The sequence below is a fragment of the Homalodisca vitripennis genome, unplaced genomic scaffold, assembly GCF_021130785.1.
Source record: "Homalodisca vitripennis isolate AUS2020 unplaced genomic scaffold, UT_GWSS_2.1 ScUCBcl_6798;HRSCAF=14176, whole genome shotgun sequence".
Classification (NCBI taxonomy): domain Eukaryota; kingdom Metazoa; phylum Arthropoda; class Insecta; order Hemiptera; family Cicadellidae; genus Homalodisca; species Homalodisca vitripennis.
The window spans coordinates 1-24,724 of NW_025782909.1; the positions used below are offsets into that span (position 1 = coordinate 1).

The window sequence follows — 24,724 nt, forward strand, 5'->3', positions numbered from 1 at the left end:
TTCAAAATTAGGTCGAAATATAGGGCGCTTTCGTTTAAAACAAAGGTGTGTTTAGCCGCTATACGTCGCAGACAGGTGGTTCACTTCACTCTGTAAAATAACTCAAATTAAATTGTGTCAGATTAGAATTCCGATAGCTGTTTGGTGTCAAAAATAGAATAATTTGAGACAAAAAAGGTTTTAATTGAACAAAACCATCAATATATGTTACTACTAGTATTAGGATAAAGTAAACAAAACTTAGTTAAAATTATTGTTTACTTTAACCTAAATTTTAGTCATGGATTAGTATAGTCATTTACCTGAAGAAGACATCACAGTGCAGATCTCGAAACGTAGTGTTACTGCATTGTATCACACTGAAACAATGGCAAATGTTTGGAAAATCCCGTTTCCTTCAGAAGATGGTAGTTAAATTAACACTGTATACTATAGCCTAGATTAGTATTGCCATATAACACAGTTTTCAGCAAGTGAAAAAATCATTTACTAATCAAATAGAATTTAGTTTATTTGGAAATGTTAAGGTTAGCGTACAATCTTTTCAATCTTCACAGCTTAAAATAAATAATTATGACATGAATAATGTACCTACAATAATGAGATGGTTTCTCTGTTCTTGGACATGTGTGCAATGGTAGTTATTAGCAGTCAACTGAATTTGAAGTTTTTGAAAAAGAGTCGAGGAATGCTCAAGCCAAGAGGCACAGCACAACCGCGGTGGGTGGCGCTTACTTAAGATGTATATAAAGAAAAAAAGGATTCTGATCAAACTATTCATATTCCGATTTCAAAAGTAAACATTTCAGAATTTTTTTTTAAACAATTGCGAACTAAAGGAGTATTTCAAAATTTTTTATTTATCAAATTTAAATAGCAATTCTGTACAGTAATTTGATCATAATAAATAAAATAATTTATTTTTTTGTTTTCTCTACATCAAATTATAATGATTATCTGTTTTACAAATCATTGTTTAAAATAAAAATAAGTTGAAAATTAGGGGGAAAAACAAAAGAATAAATTCGCTTTCATTTTGGTGCTGCACCATGGTTGGCTCAGTCAGCTTAGGAGGAAACTAATCCCAGCACTTAAAACTAAGACCGACCTCTGCTATCAGGAAAAAAAAATCTAAAAATCCCAAGTGAACCTTTAAAAAACACTAAAGCGTGAACTGTCTACCAACAATGTATTGCAGCCAAAAGAAGTGTGGGGATGGACAGTAAAATTTTTAGTGTCTGATTTTTTTTCAACGAATTTGATCCGTTTGAAGCATGTTAAAAAAAAAGAGCTCCATAGGAAAGCTATTTTATTACCAGACAATTCTCCTTTTCACCCAGATGCCAAAGATGTACGCAGTGGTGGTATTAAAGCCATATTTCTACCTCTGAATGAGACATCACTTATACAACCTTTAGGCCAAGGAGTTTTTCGAAACTATGAAGAGGAATTTTTGGTGAAGGCTTCTCCAGATGTTGATTGCCAAATTAGATGAAGGATTATCTGTTAGTGAAGCCATCAAGACAGTAAAACTTGATGTGACCTACTGGATTGGTTCGGTGTGGGATGAGATAAAAACCACTACCATTTAAAAAGTCCTATATATATATATATATATATAACAAATTAGACTTCTTAGTTTAAATTTCCTTTAATATTTCGGCTTTGCCGTTTTCAAAAAGGTATAATGAAAAGTGTAAAACAAAAATAACACAGCAACAAAAATTTACACAAGTAAATAAATAAACATTTTGCATAAATAAATGAAACAGGAATTTTTTGAACATGTGATTAACACCAAAGAGAAATATCATGAACAGAGAAAGAATTTAGAAAAATAATTTTAGAAAAAATAATAATAACAAAAACAATTGATCATTTCATCTTTTATTCAGACCAAAAGGTACTTTTGATTTTAATATTAACTGATGTGCTTGTTCTAAATTTTCTAAGTATATTTTGTTTCCATCTTCTGGTACTTTGCAAATACCTTTCAATGAATAACATTGTTCAAAATTTTGTTGGTGGCCTAATGCGTGTTGTGAAACCAATTTTTCATCCTGTTTTTTAGACGAACAACGATGATTATTCATTCTTATGTGCAATGGATTGGTTGTCAATCCAACATAATCCATTGCACAATTTTTACATGTTAATTGATAAATTACATTTTTGCTTTTGCAATTAATTTCTCCTCTAATAGGGTAAGTTTTCTTTGTTTTACTACTGGTAAAAAAAATTGGAACGATTTTATAATTTTGCAAGTATTACATTGTTTGTCTTTACAGGGTTGACACTTAAAACTTTTCTTCTTTTCTGAATTTTGAATGTCAGTAGGTGGCAATTTGGACCGTACCAGAAGATTTTTCAGGTTAGTATTTCTACGAAACACTAGCCTGGGTGGTTTTGAAAATAAGTTTTTAGTAATTGGTGAAGATTCAAGAATTTTGTGTGCCGTTCTTAGAATATTGTTTGTTTTTTATAAACCAGGAAAATATTTTGTTATAAATTTTACATCATCATTATTTTGGATTTTATGAACATTAAAGTGTTTAATTTGATTATTTATACATTTTGAAGGATATTTTCTTTTGACAAATGCATTTCCAAGTTTTTCTAGATAATTTTGATAATCGGAGGCACTATCAGTACATAATTTTTTGGCCCTAACTGATAAACCCTTTGGTACTGATTTTTTGACATGTACAGGATGGCAGCTGTTGAAATGTAGATAATCCATTGTGTTACTGTCTTTAATATGAATTTTTGTTTTGAGAAATCCAGATTTAATAAAAACATCTACATCCAAGAATGTTATGATTTCTTTAGAAAATTTCCAGGTAAATTTCAAAATAGAGAATTTGTTCAGATTTTCCAAAAATTCTTTTAAATGTTAAAAGCTATTATTCCAAATCATAAAAATATCGTCAATGAATCTCAACCATACAAGAGGTTTGTAGGATTGAGAATTCAAAAAATCTTCTTCTAATTTTGCCATAAATAGATTAGCATACGCAGGTGCCATCCTGGTGCCCATAGCTGTTCCATTAATTTGGAGGTAATTTTTATCTTGAAATTTAAAGTTGTTCATAGTTAAAATAAAATTAAGTAATGTCATTATAAATTTTGTGCTGGGACTGGCTTGCTTAGGTCTAGTTCTTAAAAAACTATGAATTGCTTCTTCGCCCAAATTGTGAGGAATGTTTGTGTATAGAGACTGGACATCAATGGTAACCATAATTACATCGCTGGGAATGGGTTGCAAATTTCCCAAGTGGTAGAGAGGTAGTCCTAACTTCACCTCTAATAAAGACATTTTTTCATTTCATTTATTGAATTAAATGGTATTTAAAATGAATATGGGCAATAAATAATATAATAAAACCATGTTAACTACACTTTCCCTGATCATCATATTTACCCAATACAATCACTAATCATTGTTTAGCTATTAAATCTTTTAATATTTTTGGTATGGACCACATTTACATAGATGGAAATATTTAAAGTATTGAATTACGTAAATTAGTATAACAGGCAAGAATAAAAAGTAATCAAATTACCTCAACCAAAATCATCAGAAATTCATCCTTCAGAACATGTTTTTCAGCCATCCAGATTGCTACATTTTCTTGTACATTGAAATTCCTATTTAGTCTGAAAATCACAATCGATACACTGACACTCTGTGAAATATTCAGCTACTTCTTCTATTGACTTCTCTTTACATGTTGACCTAAAAGTTTCTAATATTTCTTGAGAAAGTTTCTTGTAGTAAATTTCAGCTGCTTTCTGAAAATTAAAAAAAACATAAATTCAAAATAAATTAAAATTACCAATAATTAAGTCCATAACAACTAGCTATGTAAATGATATTAGTTATGATTTATTACGTAACATGATCACTCTGTCTCACATGGAAGAAGTAGATATATTTTATAGAAACAGAAACAGTAATAATTAATTTCTTATAGAGTTTACAAATAACAAATATCTCAAAAACAGGTTGAGATATTTACAAAATACATTTACAATCTACAAAACATTTACAAAATGTAATTAGCACGATCTTTAAATTAGTTCTTAAGAAATGGTTAAAAAAAAATCGTTTTGTAGTTTAGACGAATTCTACAATGTTTCATTAGATGACATACTATTTTAGGTGTAATACTTATATATCATAATTTATTCTCATATTTTGTAATTTTTGTATTTGTTGTATTTATTGATTGTTAATTTTATTAATTGCTATATTTTTTCATTGTTATATATTGTTAATTGTTATATTTAGATTAAGACACATTGATAAACAACAAGCTATCTTACATCAAATTTGCACTGAAGTCAAATGTCTACTATTTTATTTATATCATTGTGCTACCATTTAATTGACTAATGTGACAAAGCCTATTGTAACATATGTTATTTAACGGCAAATAACGAATTGAACTGAATTGATCACTTCTTAATTTTTCTCTAAATCTTTAAATAACCTATTGTGAATTTAAAATATATTTTAACGGCCATCACACTGGAACAAAATGGCATACCAAGCTGACCAATGAAGTGGTTGAGATATTACAAAAAGTTTAGGAAATGTCATTAGCATACCAGAAAAATTCTTACTTTACCTCTAAATAACCTAATTAGGAATTTTAAAATCTATTTTAATAGCCATCACACTGGACCAAAATGGCATACCAAGCTGACCAATGAAGTGGTTGAGATATTACAAAAAGTTTAGGAAATGTCATTAGCATACCAGAAAAATTCTTACTTTACCTCTAAATAACCTAATTAGGAGTTTTAAAATCTATTTTAATGGCCATTACACTGGAACAAAATGGCATACCAAGCTGACCAATGAAGTGGTTGAGATATTACAAAAAGTTTAGGAAATGTCATTAGCATACCAGAAAAATTCTTACTTTACCTCTAAATAACCTAATTAGGAGTTTTAAAATCTATTTTAATGGCCATTACACTGGAACAAAATGGCACACCAAGCACCAAGCTGACCAATGAAGTGGTTGAGATATTACAAAAAGTTTAGGAAATGTCATTAGGATACCAGAAAATTCTTACTTTACCTCTAAATAACCAAATTAGGAATTTTAAAATCTATTTTAATGGCCATCACACTGGACCAAAATGTCATACCAAGCTGACCAATGAAGGGGTTGAGATATTACAAAAAGTTTAGGAAATGTCATTAGCATACCAGAAAAATTCTTACTTTACCTCTAAATAACCAAATTAGGAATTTTAAAATCTATTTTAATGGCCATCACACTGGAACAAAAATGGCATACCAAGCTGACCAATGAAGTGGTTGAGATATTACAGTTATAGAACAGGTAAGTAGCTGCAGTGTAAACAAAACTGTACAAATGAGACACGATCCACACAGCTACTAACAGAGACAAGAAGATGCTGGTCCCACTCCCCACCACAACCCCCCGCCGGATGGGGGCTCCTGCGCAGTGCTGCTCAGATATTTGTTTCTGTGCAGGTTTCTTTGTGAGCGGGTTTATCTATACAGCTTCACTTAGTGGTCGAAGCTCTATAGACAATTTCGTTTCATCTGCTCATAAGGATTATTGGGAGTAGTCTTCTATCTTGAAAGAACATCCGTCTGACCATTTTGCTCTATTTATAACACTTAAAATCAAAAACAATTTTAAGAACATTAACAGCAATGTAAAAATACCTGTTAATGATTTATCAGTTGCTCACTTATTGTTTGCATTGAAATATAATACTTAGTTTAGTAAATATTCACGATAAGACTAAAATAATAAATTTTCAAAAATTCGAAATACGTTTTTATATTTCATACACTTGTTTTTTGCCAGTTAAAAAATTAAATTTGGAATAAATAATGTAATTGAGAATAAGAACTGGTTCAATTCTGAATTACTATTAGAGTTATATTACTTGATTAAGCATACTAATAATACTGAAATTTATTCAATTTTGAAAGAAATATTCATTTTTATGATGAAGAGTAATGAACAGTTGTTTTTATAATTACCTGGAGCAAGTAGTACAGCCCTATATTTTTGGGTAAATTTGTTGGATATTCAACAAATGTTCAACCTCAAGAATATAACCATAAGATTCATCTTCTGTGAGTTCTAAAATTATTTCCTTCCATTTTTCAATTGTATAAGTCTTCAGACTCATCAGTTTTATATCATCAAATAGTAAGTGCCATAAGGGAGTGCCCAACCAAAAAGATTATTCGCATTAACGTAAAGTAAATAATTTTCACGTCTTGTTTCGTTGAAAAACTCAAGCTGTAAATCTATTTCAGTTATTACATACATAAATATAAGACTATTGCTTTTCCAAAAGCCCTTCATATTGTAGTTTTGCAAGAAATAAACCTCATGTTGGACTAAAATTCTCCAAGGAGTTGCCTTGTAACTTTATTCTAAACTACCAGGATTCGTTTTTATGGATGTTAAAAAAATATGTTGTCACGTTAGCAACTGAAGTCGACTGCAGTGGCACGACTATAGTTCATATAGTAACTTTTCACAGTATGTGTGATAAAGCTCAAAACATGTGAAATTGTTGCTGGCTTCTAGCAGTTGTTTCATTAATATCACAACGTATTTCAATGACAATATGGATGGATTCACATGTTGTCCTATTTGGGATGCATCTATTTATGAGTATCTTGTGTAAAATAAATTTTTGAAAAGCTATACAATGGCTGTCAAGTACTAGTGTTTTATTATTTTTGCCTGTATAAAATTGAACAGGCCTAAATGCAGGTAAAATTTTGCTGAAGCTACGAGGTAACCAGGGTGGCGGCTGATGACTAATGTCTCAAGAGTCCTTTTTTAGGTTCAGGTTATGTGCTGAACTGGGCTGGTGGGGTTTAATTCTTAACAAATATGGTAGAGTAGCCTTTATTGAGAAACATGCTGGCCATTGGGAGGGAAGTGCACTTCTGAGTACGTATCCGTCATATCCCACCACAAACCACCTGGCCTTCAAGATCCAACATGATTCTATCTGCAACCTTCCTCCATATCCAATATCTCCTTGAAGAATCCATTATTAACCTTCTAATCTACACCATTCCAAATTTTCCTGGTCTGCACCATTAAATTACCCTGATTTCATCTGCACCCTGCACAATTAAATTTGCACTTTTGCACATTACGTCCAAATAGTCATTCTAGTTACCAATTCAAAGAGGTATGTCCACTGTCTTCTATGTCTCGTGTCTTAGAAAATTTATAAATTAATATTTGCCTATAGATTGTGGCTTAAAGTTCTCTTAGAAGCTTGTCACCAATAATTAAATTACTTGCACAAACAATTATTGTGGGTGATTTATTTGTTATTCTGACTGTGGAAAAATTATTTACAACACTACAAGTTTTTAAAAGTACAAACCATTCCATATAGCACGACTCTAACTATAAAAACATTAGTTTATATCAAGAAACTCACCTTTACAACAATATCAGATGAAGCCCGTTCATCTTCCTGACTTCCAACAAAGAACCTCATCTCTGATCTTAAGTCAGGCCAGATTTGGTCGTGTCTTACTGTTATGCGATCGCCTCTGATTTTGTTCTCATATTCGTCTAAAATCCATTCTTGTATAGCTATGTTTGTTTTTCGTACCACAAACTAAAAAAAATACACATTTATATATTTTCTGTAAAACAAATGTTTCTCTGTACCTTTCATTGTGTCGACATAACATTGTGTGTACCTCATAAAATTCCTTTCAACGATGTTTCGAAAAATAAAGACAACAAACAATTACCAACGCAACGGTACCATGGGGCAGACTGCAGCCCGGCATTGCGGGTCGATGGTCTGCAGTCCACAAAATTTCAGTACGAGACAAAGATTTTACCTGTACACAAAGTCGGTTCAGTACAACTAACAAATAAACCAAATACGTTTATCTGAACTCTACTTTAACTTTGACCTTTTGGAAAAAACAACCCTAAGAATGCCATGCTACTTCAAAGGAATCCCCAGAGATTCAGGGAAATAAATATATTTTTAAAACTACAATTTTCCATATTAAACAGCCCTGAACTGTGGATTGACTAATAACAATAACACATACCTTTGTCAAACAGTAGTAATACACTACTGTAGTTTGAACTGTTTGACGAAAGCACACGTTATTGTTATTAGTAAAACTACAGGTTGTATCTCCTACCTTTTAAATAATATAAAATGGTCACTTATAAAATGAGCTTCCAGAATATATTCCGTTTACGTAAAAATGTATGGATATATTATATATAGATAATCTATTAACGTAAAACTACAACATATAGATGAAATAAAAGTTTGCGATCATCTGTCTATAGCTCAGCAGCTGACATCCGTGCATAAAACCAGTAGACATGCTGGCGTTGACAAATTCAGACATAAAAATACAAACTTCAATTAAAATTTAATTTATACATCATGTCATTTTATTACTGTATGTATCTAAAAAGTTTTTACACACAAAGAACTACAAAAACACATTTTAATAATCAGTAATTTGTGTACTGCCGGTCAGTTGTTGTCCATGAATAGACGCAGCAGGCTTGTGACGATGCGTCAAAATAAATATAGAAAATACTAATTACAATTAAAATATTATTTGTTGAACTACAGTAATTTGGTTATCCATTTACATTTTTTCATACAGACAGTAAACGTGTTAGCAGTTGGTGATTTGTGTACTGCCGATGAGCTGTCACCCACGAATAGACTTACTTGGATTCTACTCGTAAATTCAGCTTCCATACATGACTAGTTGTAGTGTTATGAAATTGTGTATCTTAAGTATTTCTGTTGGTATCAGAATAAATTGAAACGAGCCAGTATTGGAAGTATACGAGTATATCCATTTCTAGTTTGTAGAGTGTTATTATACAAAAAAAGTATTACAGTAACAAAATTATGCTTTAATATTGAAGTAATTTATACAATTAAATGCTCAATTGTCATCAAGAAGCAAATTAATTCACACACAAGGGTTACTTTGAAAGTTTTTAAATATTCTGTTGAAGAGTTTTTGTACTAGACTTACTAAACGTCAGGCGTGTTCAAAGTAATCCCCTCCAGTGTCAATGCACTTTGGAAATTGAATTTTCCACCCATTAAAAGCACCCTACCACCCTGACTATCTGTGTATTATGCAAGTTTCAGTTTTCCTTCCCATTTTTTGTTTGAGATTGAACAGTCTTTTACTGGTAGAACCGTAAACCGTTTTTGGTTTTCACCGGGGTTTCCGCAAATCAGCAAAGTACACTTTATCTTCAGATTCTTGTTGCTCTAACTGATTACCAGACAGCACCATGTACAATACGAGCGCTGAAGATTCGGCTCCGAGTCAACCGAGCGGACTATGGCGGGGGACGGGTGGATTGCCCGATATAACAACTGTTCTGCAGACATCCGCCAATGTTTGGCCCGCTGCAGTCTGAATATTTATTGTCCCTGTTCTCCCTCACAGTCGAGTATTCACTGTTGTTAGAAGTGGACAAGTGGTTTAAGTGCATTATACACAATTCATTAGTTTAGTTAGTAGTGAGGTTAGTGAATTTTGGTAGTTGTAGGGCGTTACAAATTATTTAATATTATCCTTGCTATCAAGGTTATATTACAAGTTTTAGTAGTTTTGTTTTGATTCATCATCTCAGTCGGTATAATGGCCCGATATGTTTCCAAAGTGGCTCGAGGAAAAACTACGAGAAGCCAGGCTCGAGAAATTATATGGAGGGTTAGTGAGTTCATGGCAAATGAGTAAAAACTATCTAATGATAAACGAATCCCTATAAATAAATGTTTAGAAAGAACTGCCACGGCTTGTTGTGTTTCAAAGACACTGATTAAGGAGATTCGCAGTGAAAAAAAAAAAAAATTATGGATTCTTCCACTGAAGGGGATTGTTCGTTCACTACCCCTAAAAAATACAAAAGAAAAAAGAAAATAGTAGAACTAGACGACTTTGATAAATGTGTTGTTCGAAGAACTGTCCATGAACTTTATAAAACTGATAGTTGCCTGCCAACTCTTCAATTGTTAAAAAACAAGCTGAATGAAAAAATTAACTATGAAGGGGGTTTAACTAGCCTCAGAAAAATATTAGCATCATTAGGATTTCGGTGGAAAAAAATTGAAAATAATAGGCAAATTTTGATTGAAGCTAGTGATATAAGAATGAAACGTATAAACTATTTACGAAGTATAAAACAAGCGCAAGCAGAGAATTCTCCTTTCGTTTACATTGATGAATCGTATATATTATCATCTCATGTGACAAAAGGGATGGAGTGACGCCAGTCTTTAAGGTTTTAAAAAGAAAATAAGTAAAGACGAGAGGGCCATAATACTGCACGCAGAGGGTGAAATGGGGTTTATTCCTGGAGCTTGCTTAATCTGGAAAGCAGGAACAAGCGAAGGAGATTATCATGATCAGATGAACCATGCAAACTTCATGACATGGACAAGAACTCAGCTCATTCCAAACTTACCAGTTAATTCTCTAATAACGTCCAAGTTAATAAAGTACCTAATTCAGGTTCTAAAAAAGCAGAAATGATCAAGTGCCTACAAGATCATGGACTGCAGTTTGATAAAATGCCACTTAAGCCCGAATTGTACAGTTTAGTAAAACAACATAAGGATGTATTTAAAAGATTTGCATTCGACGATTTGTTAGAAAACCACGGACACAGTGTTCTTCGCCTTCCTCCGTACCATCCAGATCTAAATCCGATTGAGAATATTTGGGGAATAATAAAAAATTATGTAGGTCAAAAAATGTTGTAAATAACATTTAAAATACCAGAGCGTTATGCAAAGAGAAGATAGACTCAATAACAAAAGAAAACTGGAGAAAGGTGTGTAAGAAAGTTGTAAAATTTGAAGATGAATATTATGAAAAGGAACATTTAATTGATGGCACAACAGAGAGATTTATTATTAGTTTGAATGACTCATCTGACGGCAGCAACAGTGAACGGGATGCCAGCGAAGAATCGGAAACGGGTGGTGAGGATGGAACTCACCATTGGCAACTCTATATTAGGTAAGAACAGCTTTGTAAACAAAGTAAAATCTAGGGAAAATACTGTTCACCACGCTGATTTTAAAATAATGGATTCTACATTTATGCGTTGAGAATTTAAATTCTTAATTTGTATTGTTAGATGTTTAGTAATTTTACGATTTTTAATCACTGATAGATTTATGACATTTTATTTCTTATCTGTCAGAAAGTCAATTAATATACAATGTATTTCTAAGGTAGTATTCGAATTTTGAATTGAATGCTACAATGTAATACGGTTTAATCCATATATAACCAATGCCTCTAAGTATAGTGTATTCGTAGGAATGCTAAAAAAATAAGTGATTGTCATGCCACATAATTAATAATTAAGTTTTTCATAAACAGGATTCTTTATACAACAGTGTTTCGTATTCATTTATCTGTCATAAAATTAGTTTATAAACAATACACCCCAAAACACTTTCTATTCGAATATAATACAATGAAATTCAACATAATTTTATTAAAGTTTAAAAGTTTTAGTTTATCACAGATCACCACTATGGCCTAAAGTGTTTTATTCATAAATAAACTATTGCAAAGTGATTCAATGTTAAACTTTCAAATGGTATTGCCGTGTTGCATTTACGTGAATGGTCCATAAACTGTAGGGCAGCGGTGTTGGTGATACATTCCACTTCAGACTAAGTTACGGCTAACCTAAACTATGTATCTGAAAAAAGTTAAATCTAAAATTAACTTCAGTTCATTCAGAAAAACTTTCCCGCTGGTGAAAGTTTCCTGACCAAATAATAAAAAAAATCCTCACATACAAACTTTTTTGTATCACAATTTTGGCACAGTTAATTTTAAAATATATTTTATTGAAGAAAAGTAATAAGACATTGAAACTTACATCCATTAGCATTGGCATAAACAGGAAAATAGATCTGCGAAGTTTCAGAATTTTATTTGTACAGGAAGTTGGCCTAACCATAAGTTGATTGTCGAGCGAGAATTAAACATTGCCGTCCGTGACGGATCATTGGAGAGTGAATGTTTTTATTTGGTTAGTAGGGCAACGACAGGGGCCGAACCTTCAGCGCGTGTACTGTACCGATTTGATATTACCATAGATGGTTGATTTCTGGAGGAAGTTGGCCCATATTATTAGGTTTTTTAATAGTATGGTCTGCACTCTATTTTCTAATTGCACAACATTTTGTCCATTCCTGTTTGTTTGAAGATGTTGCACCATTTACTGTCCTGTTATAGCATATCAGTTGTTTTATTGTATTTGCATTGACATTTACATACTGATTTTTGTTGACCAATAAGGCCAGCTTGTGCCCTTTTTGTTATAATATTAGCCTATGACAGAGGTAAGAGAATGTCCTCGAAGACACTTGCTGACAAAGAAACGAATCCATGAGATATTTTTGAAATGATAACATCAGTTATTGAGAGCATATGAATGCCACAGTCCTTACTATCGTTTTGGAGTCTTAATATTTATTACTGGTGTTTCTGTAGCTAAATTAAAATATTTATTTATTTCAAAGGCAATGCTCTCTGCATGTTGCAGGTAGTAGATTCCTAGGGAATCAAAATGATAAAATTTGTTTTCAATTTTATCTCACAACGACAAACTCCAGTGGGATCTAGAGCCTTCAATTTTTAGAAATTCAGATGAGTCATTTGCTAGGAAAAATATTACTTTTTTATTATGCGGATGCAAGGGTTTGATAATACTATCATAGTCATCAATTATCTTTATTGCCTGTGTGACAACGGGGTTCAGGAAATTAAAAGAAATTAAAATTAATCAGGATCTTTATGGAGTAATTTATTATTCAAAATATTAGAATAAACATCAACTGTATCATCTGCTACACACTCCGCTTCCATAAGTGATATTGGTATATTTTCTGTCACATCTGCGTTTAGAAAATGAGCTCCAGTTTCCTTTATCATCTGTTACACACTCCGCTTCCATAAGTGATATTGGTATATTTTCTGTCACATCTGCGTTTAGAATATGAGCTCCAGTTTCCTTTATCATCTGCTACACACTCCGCTTCCATAAGTGATATTGGTATATTTTCTGTCACATCTGCGTTTAGAATATGAGCTCCAGTTTCCTTTATCATCTGTTACACACTCCGCTTCCATAAGTGATATTGGTATATTTTCTGTCACATCTGCGTTTAGAATATGAGCTCCAGTTTCCTTTATCATCTGCTACACACTCCGCTTCCATAAGTGATATTGGTATATTTTCTGTCACATCTGCGTTTAGAATATGAGCTCCAGTTTCCTTTATCATCTGTTACACACTCCGCTTCCATAAGTGATATTGGTATATTTTCTGTCACATCTGCGTTTAGAATATGAGCTCCAGTTTCATTTATCATCTGCTACACACTCCGCTTCCATAAGTGATATTGGTATATTTTCTGTCACATCTGCGTTTAGAATATGAGCTCCAGTTTCCTTTATCATCTGCTACACACTCCGCTTCCATAAGTGATATTGGTATATTTTCTGTCACATCTGCGTTTAGAATATGAGCTCCAGTTTCCTTTATCATCTGTTACACACTACTCCGCTTCCATAAGTGATATTGGTATATTTTCTGTCACATCTGCGTTTAGAATATGAGCTCCAGTTTCCTTTATCATCTGTTACACACTCCGCTTCCATAAGTGATATTGGTATATTTTCTGTCACATCTGCGTTTAGAATATGAGCTCCAGTTTCCTTTATCATCTGTTACACACTCGCTTCCCGCTTCCATAAGTGATATTGGTATATTTTCTGTCACATCTGCGTTTAGAATATGAGCTCCAGTTTCCTTTATCATCTGTTACACACTCCGCTTCCATAAGTGATATTGGTATATTTTCTGTCACATCTGCGTTTAGAATATGAGCTCCAGTTTCCTTTATCATCTGCTACACACTCCGCTTCCATAAGTGATATTGGTATATTTTCTGTCACATCTGCGTTTAGAATATGAGCTCCAGTTTCCTTTATCATCTGCTACACACTCCGCTTCCATAAGTGATATTGGTATATTTTCTGTCACATCTGCGTTTAGAATATGAGCTCCAGTTTCCTTTATCATCTGTTACACACACTCCGCTTCCATAAGTGATATTGGTATATTTTCTGTCACATCTGCGTTTAGAATATGAGCTCCAGTTTCCTTTATCATCTGTTACACACTCCGCTTCCATAAGTGATATTGGTATATTTTCTGTCACATCTGCGTTTAGAATATGAGCTCCAGTTTCCTTTATCATCTGCTACACACTCCGCTTCCATAAGTGATATTGGTATATTTTCTGTCACATCTGCGTTTAGAATATGAGCTCCAGTTTCCTTTATCATCTGTTACACACTCCGCTTCCATAAGTGATATTGGTATATTTTCTGTCACATCTGCGTTTAGAATATGAGCTCCAGTTTCCTTTATCATCTGCTACACACTTCCGCTGTCACATCTGCCATAGTTAGTCCTGCTGTTCTGCATAGTATCATCTGCTACACACTCCGCTTCCATAAGTGTATATTTTCTGTCACATCTGCGTTTAGAATATGAGCTCCAGTTTCCTTTATCATCTGTTACACACTCCGCTTCCATAAGTGATATTGGTATATTTTCTGTCACATCTGCGTTTAGAATATGAGCTCCAGTTTCCTTTATCATCTGCTACACACTCCGCTTCCATAAGTGATATTGGTATATTTTCTGTCACATCTGCGTTTAGAATATGAGCTCCAGTTTCCTTTATCATCTGTTACACACTCCGCTTCCATAAGTGATATTGGTATATTTTCTGTCACATCTGCGTTTAGAATATGAGCTCCAGTTTCCTTTATCATCTGCTACACACTCCGCTTCCATAAGTGATATTGGTATATTTTCTGTCACATCTGCGTTTAGAATATGAGCTCCAGTTTCCTTTATCATCTGTTACACACTCCGCTTCCATAAGTGATATTGGTATATTTTCTGTCACATCTGCGTTTAGAATATGAGCTCCAGTTTCCTTTATCATCTGTTACACACTCCGCTTCCATAAGTGATATTGGTATATTTTCTGTCACATCTGCGTTTAGAATATGAGCTCCAGTTTTCTTTGATTTCTTATTTAAAGTTATCAATGGCATGTTATATGACACATCTGCCATAGATACATTAGCCAGGTCTACTGAGTCATTCCTAGGAAGAGAGGTTTCTGACAATATGGAGCAGTGTTCATTCATTTTGGGAGTTGAGGTTTTTGTTTGAAGTGTCCAGTACACTGATGGACAGACGGGCAATTCTGGAGTTTGTTAAACCTCGGTAACAGAGTTTAATAGTTTATAAGTTACTTTAGTTTTTGAGTCCTTTTTTGTAGACTTCTCACTTATTTTAATAGCTTTTTCTATTTCTTCTAGGGCTAAGTTGAATTTTTTATTTTTTATCTCTTGGATTTAAAATTTTATTTTTAAATTCCTTATAAGGGAAAATATTAGCTTGTCTACATTTTGCTGTTTCATTTGTACTGTAAAAAGTAACATTAAACAGCTTAGTTTTGTTTTTGTTCTCAATGTTTTTTATTATAGCTGGCCAAGAAAGATAACCACGAATGGAAGCAAAGACATAATCACCTGTGTTTAATTTTTTTGCCATTGTTCTCTTATTTACCTTATTTCCTAGTAATAATAATTTCTTCAATCTTTTTGGTATATGCTTATAATAGAAAACAATTTTTTTTAGCCATATAATATAATGATCTCCTGTGATTAGGAATCTATGCCAGACAATTTATACAGTGCCGATCTGCTGTGAGGAGTCTTGTGATCAGGAGTCTGTGCATTAAAATTACACAGTGACGATCTGCTGTGACCAGGAGTCTATACAATAAAATAACACAGTGCTGATCTGCTGTGATTAAGAGTCTGCAATAAAATTACACAGTGACAATCTCCTGTGATTAGGAGTCTGTGCAATAAAATTACACAGTGACAATCTCCTGTCATCAGGAGTCTGTGCAATACAATTACACAGTGACGATCTCCTGTGATCAAGAGTCTATACAATAAAATTACAAAGTGACGATCTCCTGTGATAAGGAGTCTGTGCAATACAATTACACAGTGACGATCTGCTGTGATCAGGAGCCTGTGCAATACAATTACACAGTGACGATCTGCCGTGATAAGGAGTCTGTGCAATACAATTACACAGTGACGATCTGCTGTGATCAGGAGTCTGTGCAATAAAAGTACACAGTGACGATCTATAGTGATCAGAAGTCTGTGCAATACAATTACACAGTGACGATCTGTCGTAAGCAGGAGTCTGTGCAATACAATTACACAGTGCTGATCTGCTGTGATCAGGAGTCTGTGTAATACAATTACACAGTGCTGATCTGCTGTGATCAGGAGTCTGTGCAATACAATTACACAGTGCTGATCTGTTGTGATCAGGAGTCTGTGCAATACAATTACACAGTGCTGATCTGCTGTGATCAGGATTCTGTGCAAAAAATTACACAGTAATGATCTGTTGTAACCATGTATTATCGGCTTTTAGTAACGATTTTTCCTCTATTTTGAAAACTGGCAGTTTAACCAATATTGTGTAATAATGGTTTAGCACATTATGACTGTTAAAAATCAATTTCAGCTGTACAAAATGTAGTTGTTATGCTTCTTAGTGTTTTTAGTCTTTGTAGCAAGCTGTAAGTTTTTATCTTACAAATGTATTTAAACTAAATTTTTACTTACATTTTCAAACCTTATATTTAAACGTTCTATATACAGAGTGAGTTTTATGTCCTGGCACACCTGGATATAATTTAAACGGCACGAGATATCTATGTAAAACCTTGACCCTACCTATTATAACATATTTTTTTAATTTTTCAAGTTGTTGAAGATTTTGCCCCCCTTTTCTAAAGGGGGGTAAAGGGGGGCAACTAAACATTTTCAAATACAAACCCCTATTATGTGACCCCTCGTTTTAAAGAGAATAAAAATAGAAATCCAATAATGCAAACTAGAGGTCTCTACGTTTATTTTAACAGATTTTATGACAAATTTACAATTGAGTAAAGGGGGGGTAAAGGGGGGCAACTAAAAATTTTCAAATACAAACCCCTATCATGTGACCCCTCATTTTAAAGGGAATAAAAAAATAAATCCAATAATCCAAACTAGAGGTCTCTACGTTTATTTTACCAAATTTTATGACAAATTTACAATAATAAAATCAGTAAACTGTCTTGTTTTGTTTGTCGTGACATGAGTCAACACTAACGCAAATTCTAAAACCAGTTACCTGTTTTAATGTAGCAGGTGTTCAAAACTGTTCACCTTCGGCTGTTTGACAGTGTGCTAGACGTGTGTACAACCTTGAGACATGATAGGGGTTTGTATTTGAAAATTTTTAGTTGCCCCCCTTTAGAAAAGGGGGGCAAAAATTTTCAACAACCTTAAAAATTAAAAAAATATGTTATAATAGGTAGGGTCAAGGTTTTACATAGATATCTCAGTCCGTTTAAATTATATCCAGGTGTGCCAGGACATAAAACTCACTCTGTATATACATTAAAAAAAACACTACTCCTGCAGCAAAAATAATTTTACTCAGTTACACTATACTTATTTTGTGCTTTAAAAAACTTTTTATAAACAAGGTTATAAAATAAAACAAGAACAAAAACCTTAACGTTTACAATATATATATATATATTAGAATACATTACGTTACCAATTCTGTTACTTTATTTATTCATATTTTAGTAAAGTATTGTAAAATATATACCTCTGGAAGTTTAGGACACATATTTCAAATGAAAACAATTTGCGACAAGAATATTTTTGCATGAAAGGGTTAAGTAAACGTAAACAGAAGACTACAATATCAACACAAAAACCTTTTAACCACGTTCACGACGACGGCAATTTTACTTCGCCTTCGCTTCAATGGGCGTTGTGTGTCACCGGTGACACACTGTTTTTTACTGAACCTAACCTACTCTATGCTACGATCAGCTGGCGGGTGGCGAGCTACATCATTACTTTCCCGCGTTTTCCTTGTTGTTGTTCTCTTCCTGCGCAATCATCAAGCTAACCTAGTCACTCACTTGCGGCTGCTCTGTTCTCTTACGTCTTCACGACAGCTTGTGTTCTGTTTATCACAATTAGCTCAGTGCTACTATTGTGGTGTTTTATATTGTTTATATTAGTTGTTATTGTGCAATTTGAATCTTAGCTTGGGAGATGGATGACAGTGACATTGAGAACGCTTTGGACGATTTTGATAAAAGTGAACTAACTGATTTTGAGTACTCAGGAAGCGAATATGTACCTCCGTCTATCTGCTCTGACGACAGCAGGGCAGAATCTGTAGATGATATGAGTGATGTGGAAGATAACCCGCTACCTGTAAGTAATCAACAACTTGTAAACATTAACATTGTAGCTAATCCTCAGCCCCCCCCCAGATTGTAAATAATTTACATGCTGAAAATAATCTACAAAATGATTATCACCCCAATAATGTTGAACCTCATAGGCCTCAACGACAAACTGAGATTGTAAGAGTTTGGGTAGAATGCACAGAAACTGTTAGCCAGTTTCCATTTACTGGAATATCTGGCTTACAGCTCAATGTTGATGTTTCTGATCCTATGTTGGTTTTTGAACAGTTTCTAAATAACGATGTACTGGACCTTACTGTGACGGAAACAAACAAGTTTGCAGATCAGTTTTTGACCAATAACGATGTAAGCCGAAGGTCTATGATACGTCACTGGCTTCCAGTTGACAGACACCAAATAAGGCAGTTCTTAGGTATTGTTATGATAATGGGTATGTGTCCTTTACCCCACATGAGATTATACTGGTCATGTAAAGATATTTACAAAAAGGACCTGATCAAAAATACAATGAACAGGGACAGGTTCGAGAGTATTTTAAAGTGCCTTCATTTTCACAACAATGATGTTGTTGATACAGTTGAACCTACGCTTTCTAAAATGAAGGAGCTAACCAATTTACTGAACACTTTGTTCAAAAACATATATGTTCCTGGGGAAGAAGTCGTCATTGACGAGTCGATGGTGCCTTGGAGGGGAAGACTGATGTTCCGTCAGTATAACCCTCAAAAATCCCATAAATATGGAATAAAAAACTTTATAAAATACGCACAACATCTGACTACACACAAAAAGTCAAAGTATATGCAGGAAAAAGTGATGATACGGCCAACGTTGGTCATGCACAAAAAGTTGTAATACATTTGATGGAAGATTTGCTGAATAGTGGCCGTACCTTATTTTGCGATAATTTCTACAACAGTGTTCCTCTTGCTGCACAATTACTAAGCAAGAAAACCTATGTATGTGGAACACTGAGACAATATCGACGAGGTAATCCCAAAGAGTTGTGTGCTGAAAAAATGAGGAAAAAGGAATGTGCATGCGAAAAAGAGAAATGAGTTTGGGGTTAAAGTAATTAGTTGGAAAGACAAACGAAGAGTTCTGATGGTGAGCACTCGTCCAGAAGATGTCGATAACCTTATACCAACAGGAAGGCGCAACCGAAGAGGTGAGGAAGTACGGAAACCATCAGCTGTACTTGCTTATAATGCTGCAAAGAAAGGTGTCGATTATTCTGACCAAATGTCTGCATACTACACGTCTCTAAGAAAAAGTACAAAATGGTACAAGAAGGTAGCAATCGAGCTTCTGTTGGGTACATGTGTGGTCAACGCTTATGTAATATTCAACGAACATCGGCAGAAAAAAATAGAAATGTTACATTTCAGAGAATCACTGGTAAAGTCACTTATAGCACCAGCCGCAGCACCTCAGCAACCTGTTGGGAGGAGACCATCGCAGAATCACAAATTTTTGCAGAAACCAGGATCATCACGAAAACGATGCCTGCCATGCTACGAGAAAATGAGCAGTGAAAGGGGAGCAAAAGAAGCACGATAAAACTCTAAGCGGGTTGTAACTTATTGCAGTGGGTGCCCAAATGAACCTGCCATGTGCCTTGAATGTTACAATGCGAAACATATGTAATTTTATATATCAAACATAAAATGTTGTAGTTGTTTTCTTCATAGTTTTGTCAACAGTGTGATTGGTTATTTTTAAATACACATTTTTATTAATACTACTGAGACTTTGCGTACATTTTTACCTCCCAACCACAATCACTTTATATAAGAGAAAACACCATGCTAACTTTTATTTTAACCGTATTTATTAAAACAAACATTATTATGATAGGCGTTGAACATAAAACATGGCCTTAAACTCTGGCGTAAGTTAACAATTCATCATAACAACGTTAGCGATAGTGCGTCACCCGTGCCACACTCCGCCCAGTTGTAACCTACAGAGTGCGTCACCGGTGACACACGCCGGCATTCTGAACGAAGCAGCGTGTGTCACCGGTGACGCACGTCGTTGTGAACGTGTTAATGAAGTAAAGTAATGTAACACACAATGTGACATGAAAAGATGCGTAATAATGAATTTTACATGGTGGTATATAAACAATATTATATATGACATTGTGGTGTGCAGGCTTCCTTACCCTTTCAAGTACGGTACGGTACTCTGTGGCAGAATTTCCTCTAAATCTCGGGTTTGCCTCTTGCAAAAATGTATTCAAAGAACGATGTAATATATTAGGGTTGCCCGTACCCCGGGAATAACTGTAGTAAAATTTCAGCGTGGTCTGAAACGAATCTTGTAAGGTATTTAGTTTTTCTTGATTTCCATATTCAGTAAAAATCTATAAAAGAAAATTAAATACATACAATTATACAGAAACTAAAACTGAGAGAACAAAGAATAATAAATATGGGTGTTAGCTGTATAAGTAACTCAAGTAGTTTAAACCTTAAAAAAATTATACTGTACACAGGGTGGCCACTCAAAATCTCTTTTCAAACTCTCGGTTTTTTCCCAGTTTTTCCGGTTGAAAATTTCCGATTATCTAGTCTATTTTCAAACCGAATAGACAACTGTAGTACTGTATTTAACCCTTACACCAAGTGCAACGATGACGTTTTATCGTCATTTTATTGCCACTAACAGTATTTGCAAGAAAAGCTGCGGTGCTGTAGCATTTCGTCGCTAGCGATATGTGAGAAATTCTTTGACAATTTATCGCTATCACTTATTTTAAGCTCCTTAATTTTTATCTCTGTGTCTTTCGATGTGTCGTTTGTATCGTGGTTACTACCGCTCTGCCGCTTAAAGCGTACCACTCGTTTAGTGCACTCAATTTTAATTATCCAATGCATTGTTAACGTTTTTTTTGGGGAGGGGGAGGCTTGCCTCGGCACTTGAGTAGGGGTAACCCAGATAAGCTCACTATACTAGTAGAGGTAACCTTAGATCAATCGGTGTCTAATGTAACTCACGAACATATGTTGATCTTCGATCACAATTTCACGATTCCCGTCGCCTAAAATACGATGTTTCGAGATTAATCAGCTCTTGATTCAAGAAGCTGTCAAATTACGTTTTCATTTTATAAGTCCTTGGAGACGGAAAAATTATTTTTGAAATTTTCCCGGTTTTCAGAAAAATTTCCGGCTTATTCCCGGTCGGGTGGCCACCCTGTGTATAAATGCATAATATACTGCATACGTACCATGCAACCAGAGATTCCAAAACAACACAGAAGAGTTATAATACGGTACTCAAGGGCGAATAAACTGATACTAATTAGCTAAAAATGTTAATATATTGTGATTAACATTTACAATCCTATTGTGATTAACATTTTAAATCCTATTTCATCTTAGAGTTTAGGACTAACTGCAGTTTTTTTTAAGGCCAAAGAACAATCAACGGCCAGTACTATGGTGACATATAAGAACGTGCCGTTCCAACTTAACACTGCAGGCTCTTGACTGAAGGCGTAAATCTGCTTCGTGACAACACCCGCCCACATATGGCACAGCTGATAAATGAAAAACTTCAGAAACTGGGGTGAGGGATCCCCCCACGACTTCCATCTGTTTGAACCCCCTAAAGAGGGTAACATTTCTAATTCAATGAAAAGGTCAAAAATTAGGTGCAAAAGTGGCTTTGTGATCAACCCAAAGAATTTTATGCCAAGGGCGTTTTACAAATTAGCAGAAAGATGGGACGTGTTGCTAGAGACTATGTTGAAAAATGTCTTTTAGGAGTGTAACAGATAATAATTTAAACTTGCTCAAAGCTTGTCTCAGTTTGATTGGTATAGTCTTTTCCAAATTACTTACACTAATACCGCCCTTTCAAGTACTTCACAAATAATCTTGTGTGCTCATACAATTACTTCTGTCCCAAGATTCTCTCTCTGTTAACACACTGACCTACTGCCATTGTTTTAAATAACTATATATATATAATATATATATATATATATATATATATATATATATATATACATATACACATATAAAAACACTGATATAAATGAGTATACTATCCTTAAAGTGTTTTGATTTATTTTAATCATCTTCAGTCAACTAACCACACGGAAAGACATATCTATATCATTCTCACTATCCAGTCCACATGAAATCAATATACAGTGAGTATGTTTCTGAGGTTATGTCATCAATCAGAGCAAAATGTGGTTTACAGTGAGTATGTTCTGAGGTTATGTCATCAATCAGAGCAAAATTTGGTTTACAGTGAGTATGTTCTGAGGTTATGTCATCAAGCAGAGCAAATTTAGATTTATCTTGTAAATACGAGATGTTTTATGTTTGACAAAGATTTCTATATTTTAGAACAACCAAACATTTAATCCACCCATGGTTTCTGGACTGAAGATGGTTTAAATAAATCAAAATCGGTCTCAAATACCCTCACTTCAATGATTTTTGAGGTCATTAATGATTTATATACAAAGAAAATTCACGTCTCCTTAGTGAATCAAACAAAACTTGAAATTGCATCACAAAGAGTGACGTGACATAATTATAGTATATGTATCACTTGCTTGATCCTCATATATATATATGTGTGAGCTATCGAAAATTAAATTTGCGTTTTTACTTACATTGAGAAATGAGAAATTATTGTCAGGAACAACTCCATTATATTTCTTTAAAATACTGTATATTTTGAATCCTGTCATGACATTCAAATTCTGTTCTATCGGTGCATTCAGATTCTTTGGATTGAATATGTCATTGAAAAACTTGTCAATCTCTGACATGAAGTCTTCTTCTAAGTCTGAAACATAAAAAGACAATAGATATATTTTTTAGTAATTCGTAATTTGATGTCAACACTTGGTAAATATGTTTTATATCCTGCATGAGTCAATATGTGTGAATGTGACCACTATAAATGGCTTTCAACTAAATTAGAACAACAAAAGGGGTTTCCTATAAATATTTTATAAATGTATATGGTGTTTAAGGGATATACTCAGTAGTTGCATAATAAATGTACTGTCCTCAGATTACTGATAAATAATAACTTAAAATAAACGTGTTAATATTTGTAATAACGTCTCATAAACTAAGACGGTCTCCTAAAGGTGGTATGGTCATAATCAACCATAGGCATATCTAGGATGACCTAATGGGGGGGAGGGGTTACCATTACAAGTTTTCTGAACCTCCCAGTCAAACTGGGATACGGGAGAATCAACTCCCCTACCCGGAATATGTTAACGTTAACAATATTAAAAGTTGAAAGTTTGAGCCATCTGAGAGCATTTTTATTCTTATTTTATGCTCTACAAAAAACAGCTATAACATTAGCGAAAAGTTATCCTTTTGGAGACCGCCTGAGAATAGAAAAGAATTTCTAGAAAATTACGCTATATAAATGAAAATAACAGAGGCTTTGGAACAAGGTCATATCTTAAGAACTACAAGATAAATCCTCAATCTTTTACCTAGAGTTTACACATTTTGATATAGGCTTCCAGGATACATATCTTTTACATAGACAATATATATATTACTTGAAAATATGGGTGTGTATTTGTATTAGTTAAATAACATGTATTTCATTTAACTGATCTTTAATTTTAAACCATGTCATCACTGATAAAATATATTGGCTTATAAATTGACATGTAGTTTTATAGAGGATAATTTACTGTGTGGACAAATTTGAGACATGAACTTAGTAATTGTTTTTTTACAGCGGCTGAGCAGTTGACGTTCAATGTGTGCACTCGTATTGTGCATAGACGCAGAAAATGCTCGGAGATAAACAAATATAGACAAGTATGAACTTCAAATTAAATACAAGTAAAATCTGTTAATACCTATTGTAATAATTAATGAACGTACATAAATATAAATCAACAAAAAAAATTTGTTTATTGGCATTCTAGTCATAACAAAGAATCTATTGTCAATTTGGCATTCTTACAGTTTTAGACAATCTATTAGACAACCTGAGATCTGATAAGGGAGGCAGGTATGGACAACATGTTCGTTATTTTTTTCATATAACAAATTAGCCTTTTATTTAGCAGTTTCTTAGAAGCAAGTAAGCTGTAGGGAGCTGGTGGTCCCTATGGGTCCGTATCCGACAGTCTTTCAAGCGGAGGTCGCAGCTATTATGGAATGTGCTCGTGAGAAAAAAAAGGCATTCTGGTTTCGAGAGAAAAACTCAAGTTTTTCTCCGAAATTAACAGAAAAAC

The 24,724-nt window shown here is 33.8% G+C and overlaps 1 protein-coding gene across 1 annotated transcript; it reads right to left on the minus strand.

Moving 5' to 3' along the window:
* Positions 1-3,554: 3,554 nt before the first annotated feature.
* On the minus strand, positions 3,555-23,309 carry LOC124373949. Its single transcript, XM_046832259.1, has 4 exons — positions 23,117-23,309; positions 20,645-20,845; positions 7,471-7,653; positions 3,555-3,792 (listed from the first exon to the last, which is right to left on the minus strand). Exons 1-4 carry the CDS (start codon positions 23,273-23,275, stop codon positions 3,649-3,651), a joined length of 687 nt encoding a protein of 228 aa, XP_046688215.1. The 5' UTR covers positions 23,276-23,309; the 3' UTR covers positions 3,555-3,648.
* Between the last annotated feature and the right edge of the window lie 1,415 nt (positions 23,310-24,724).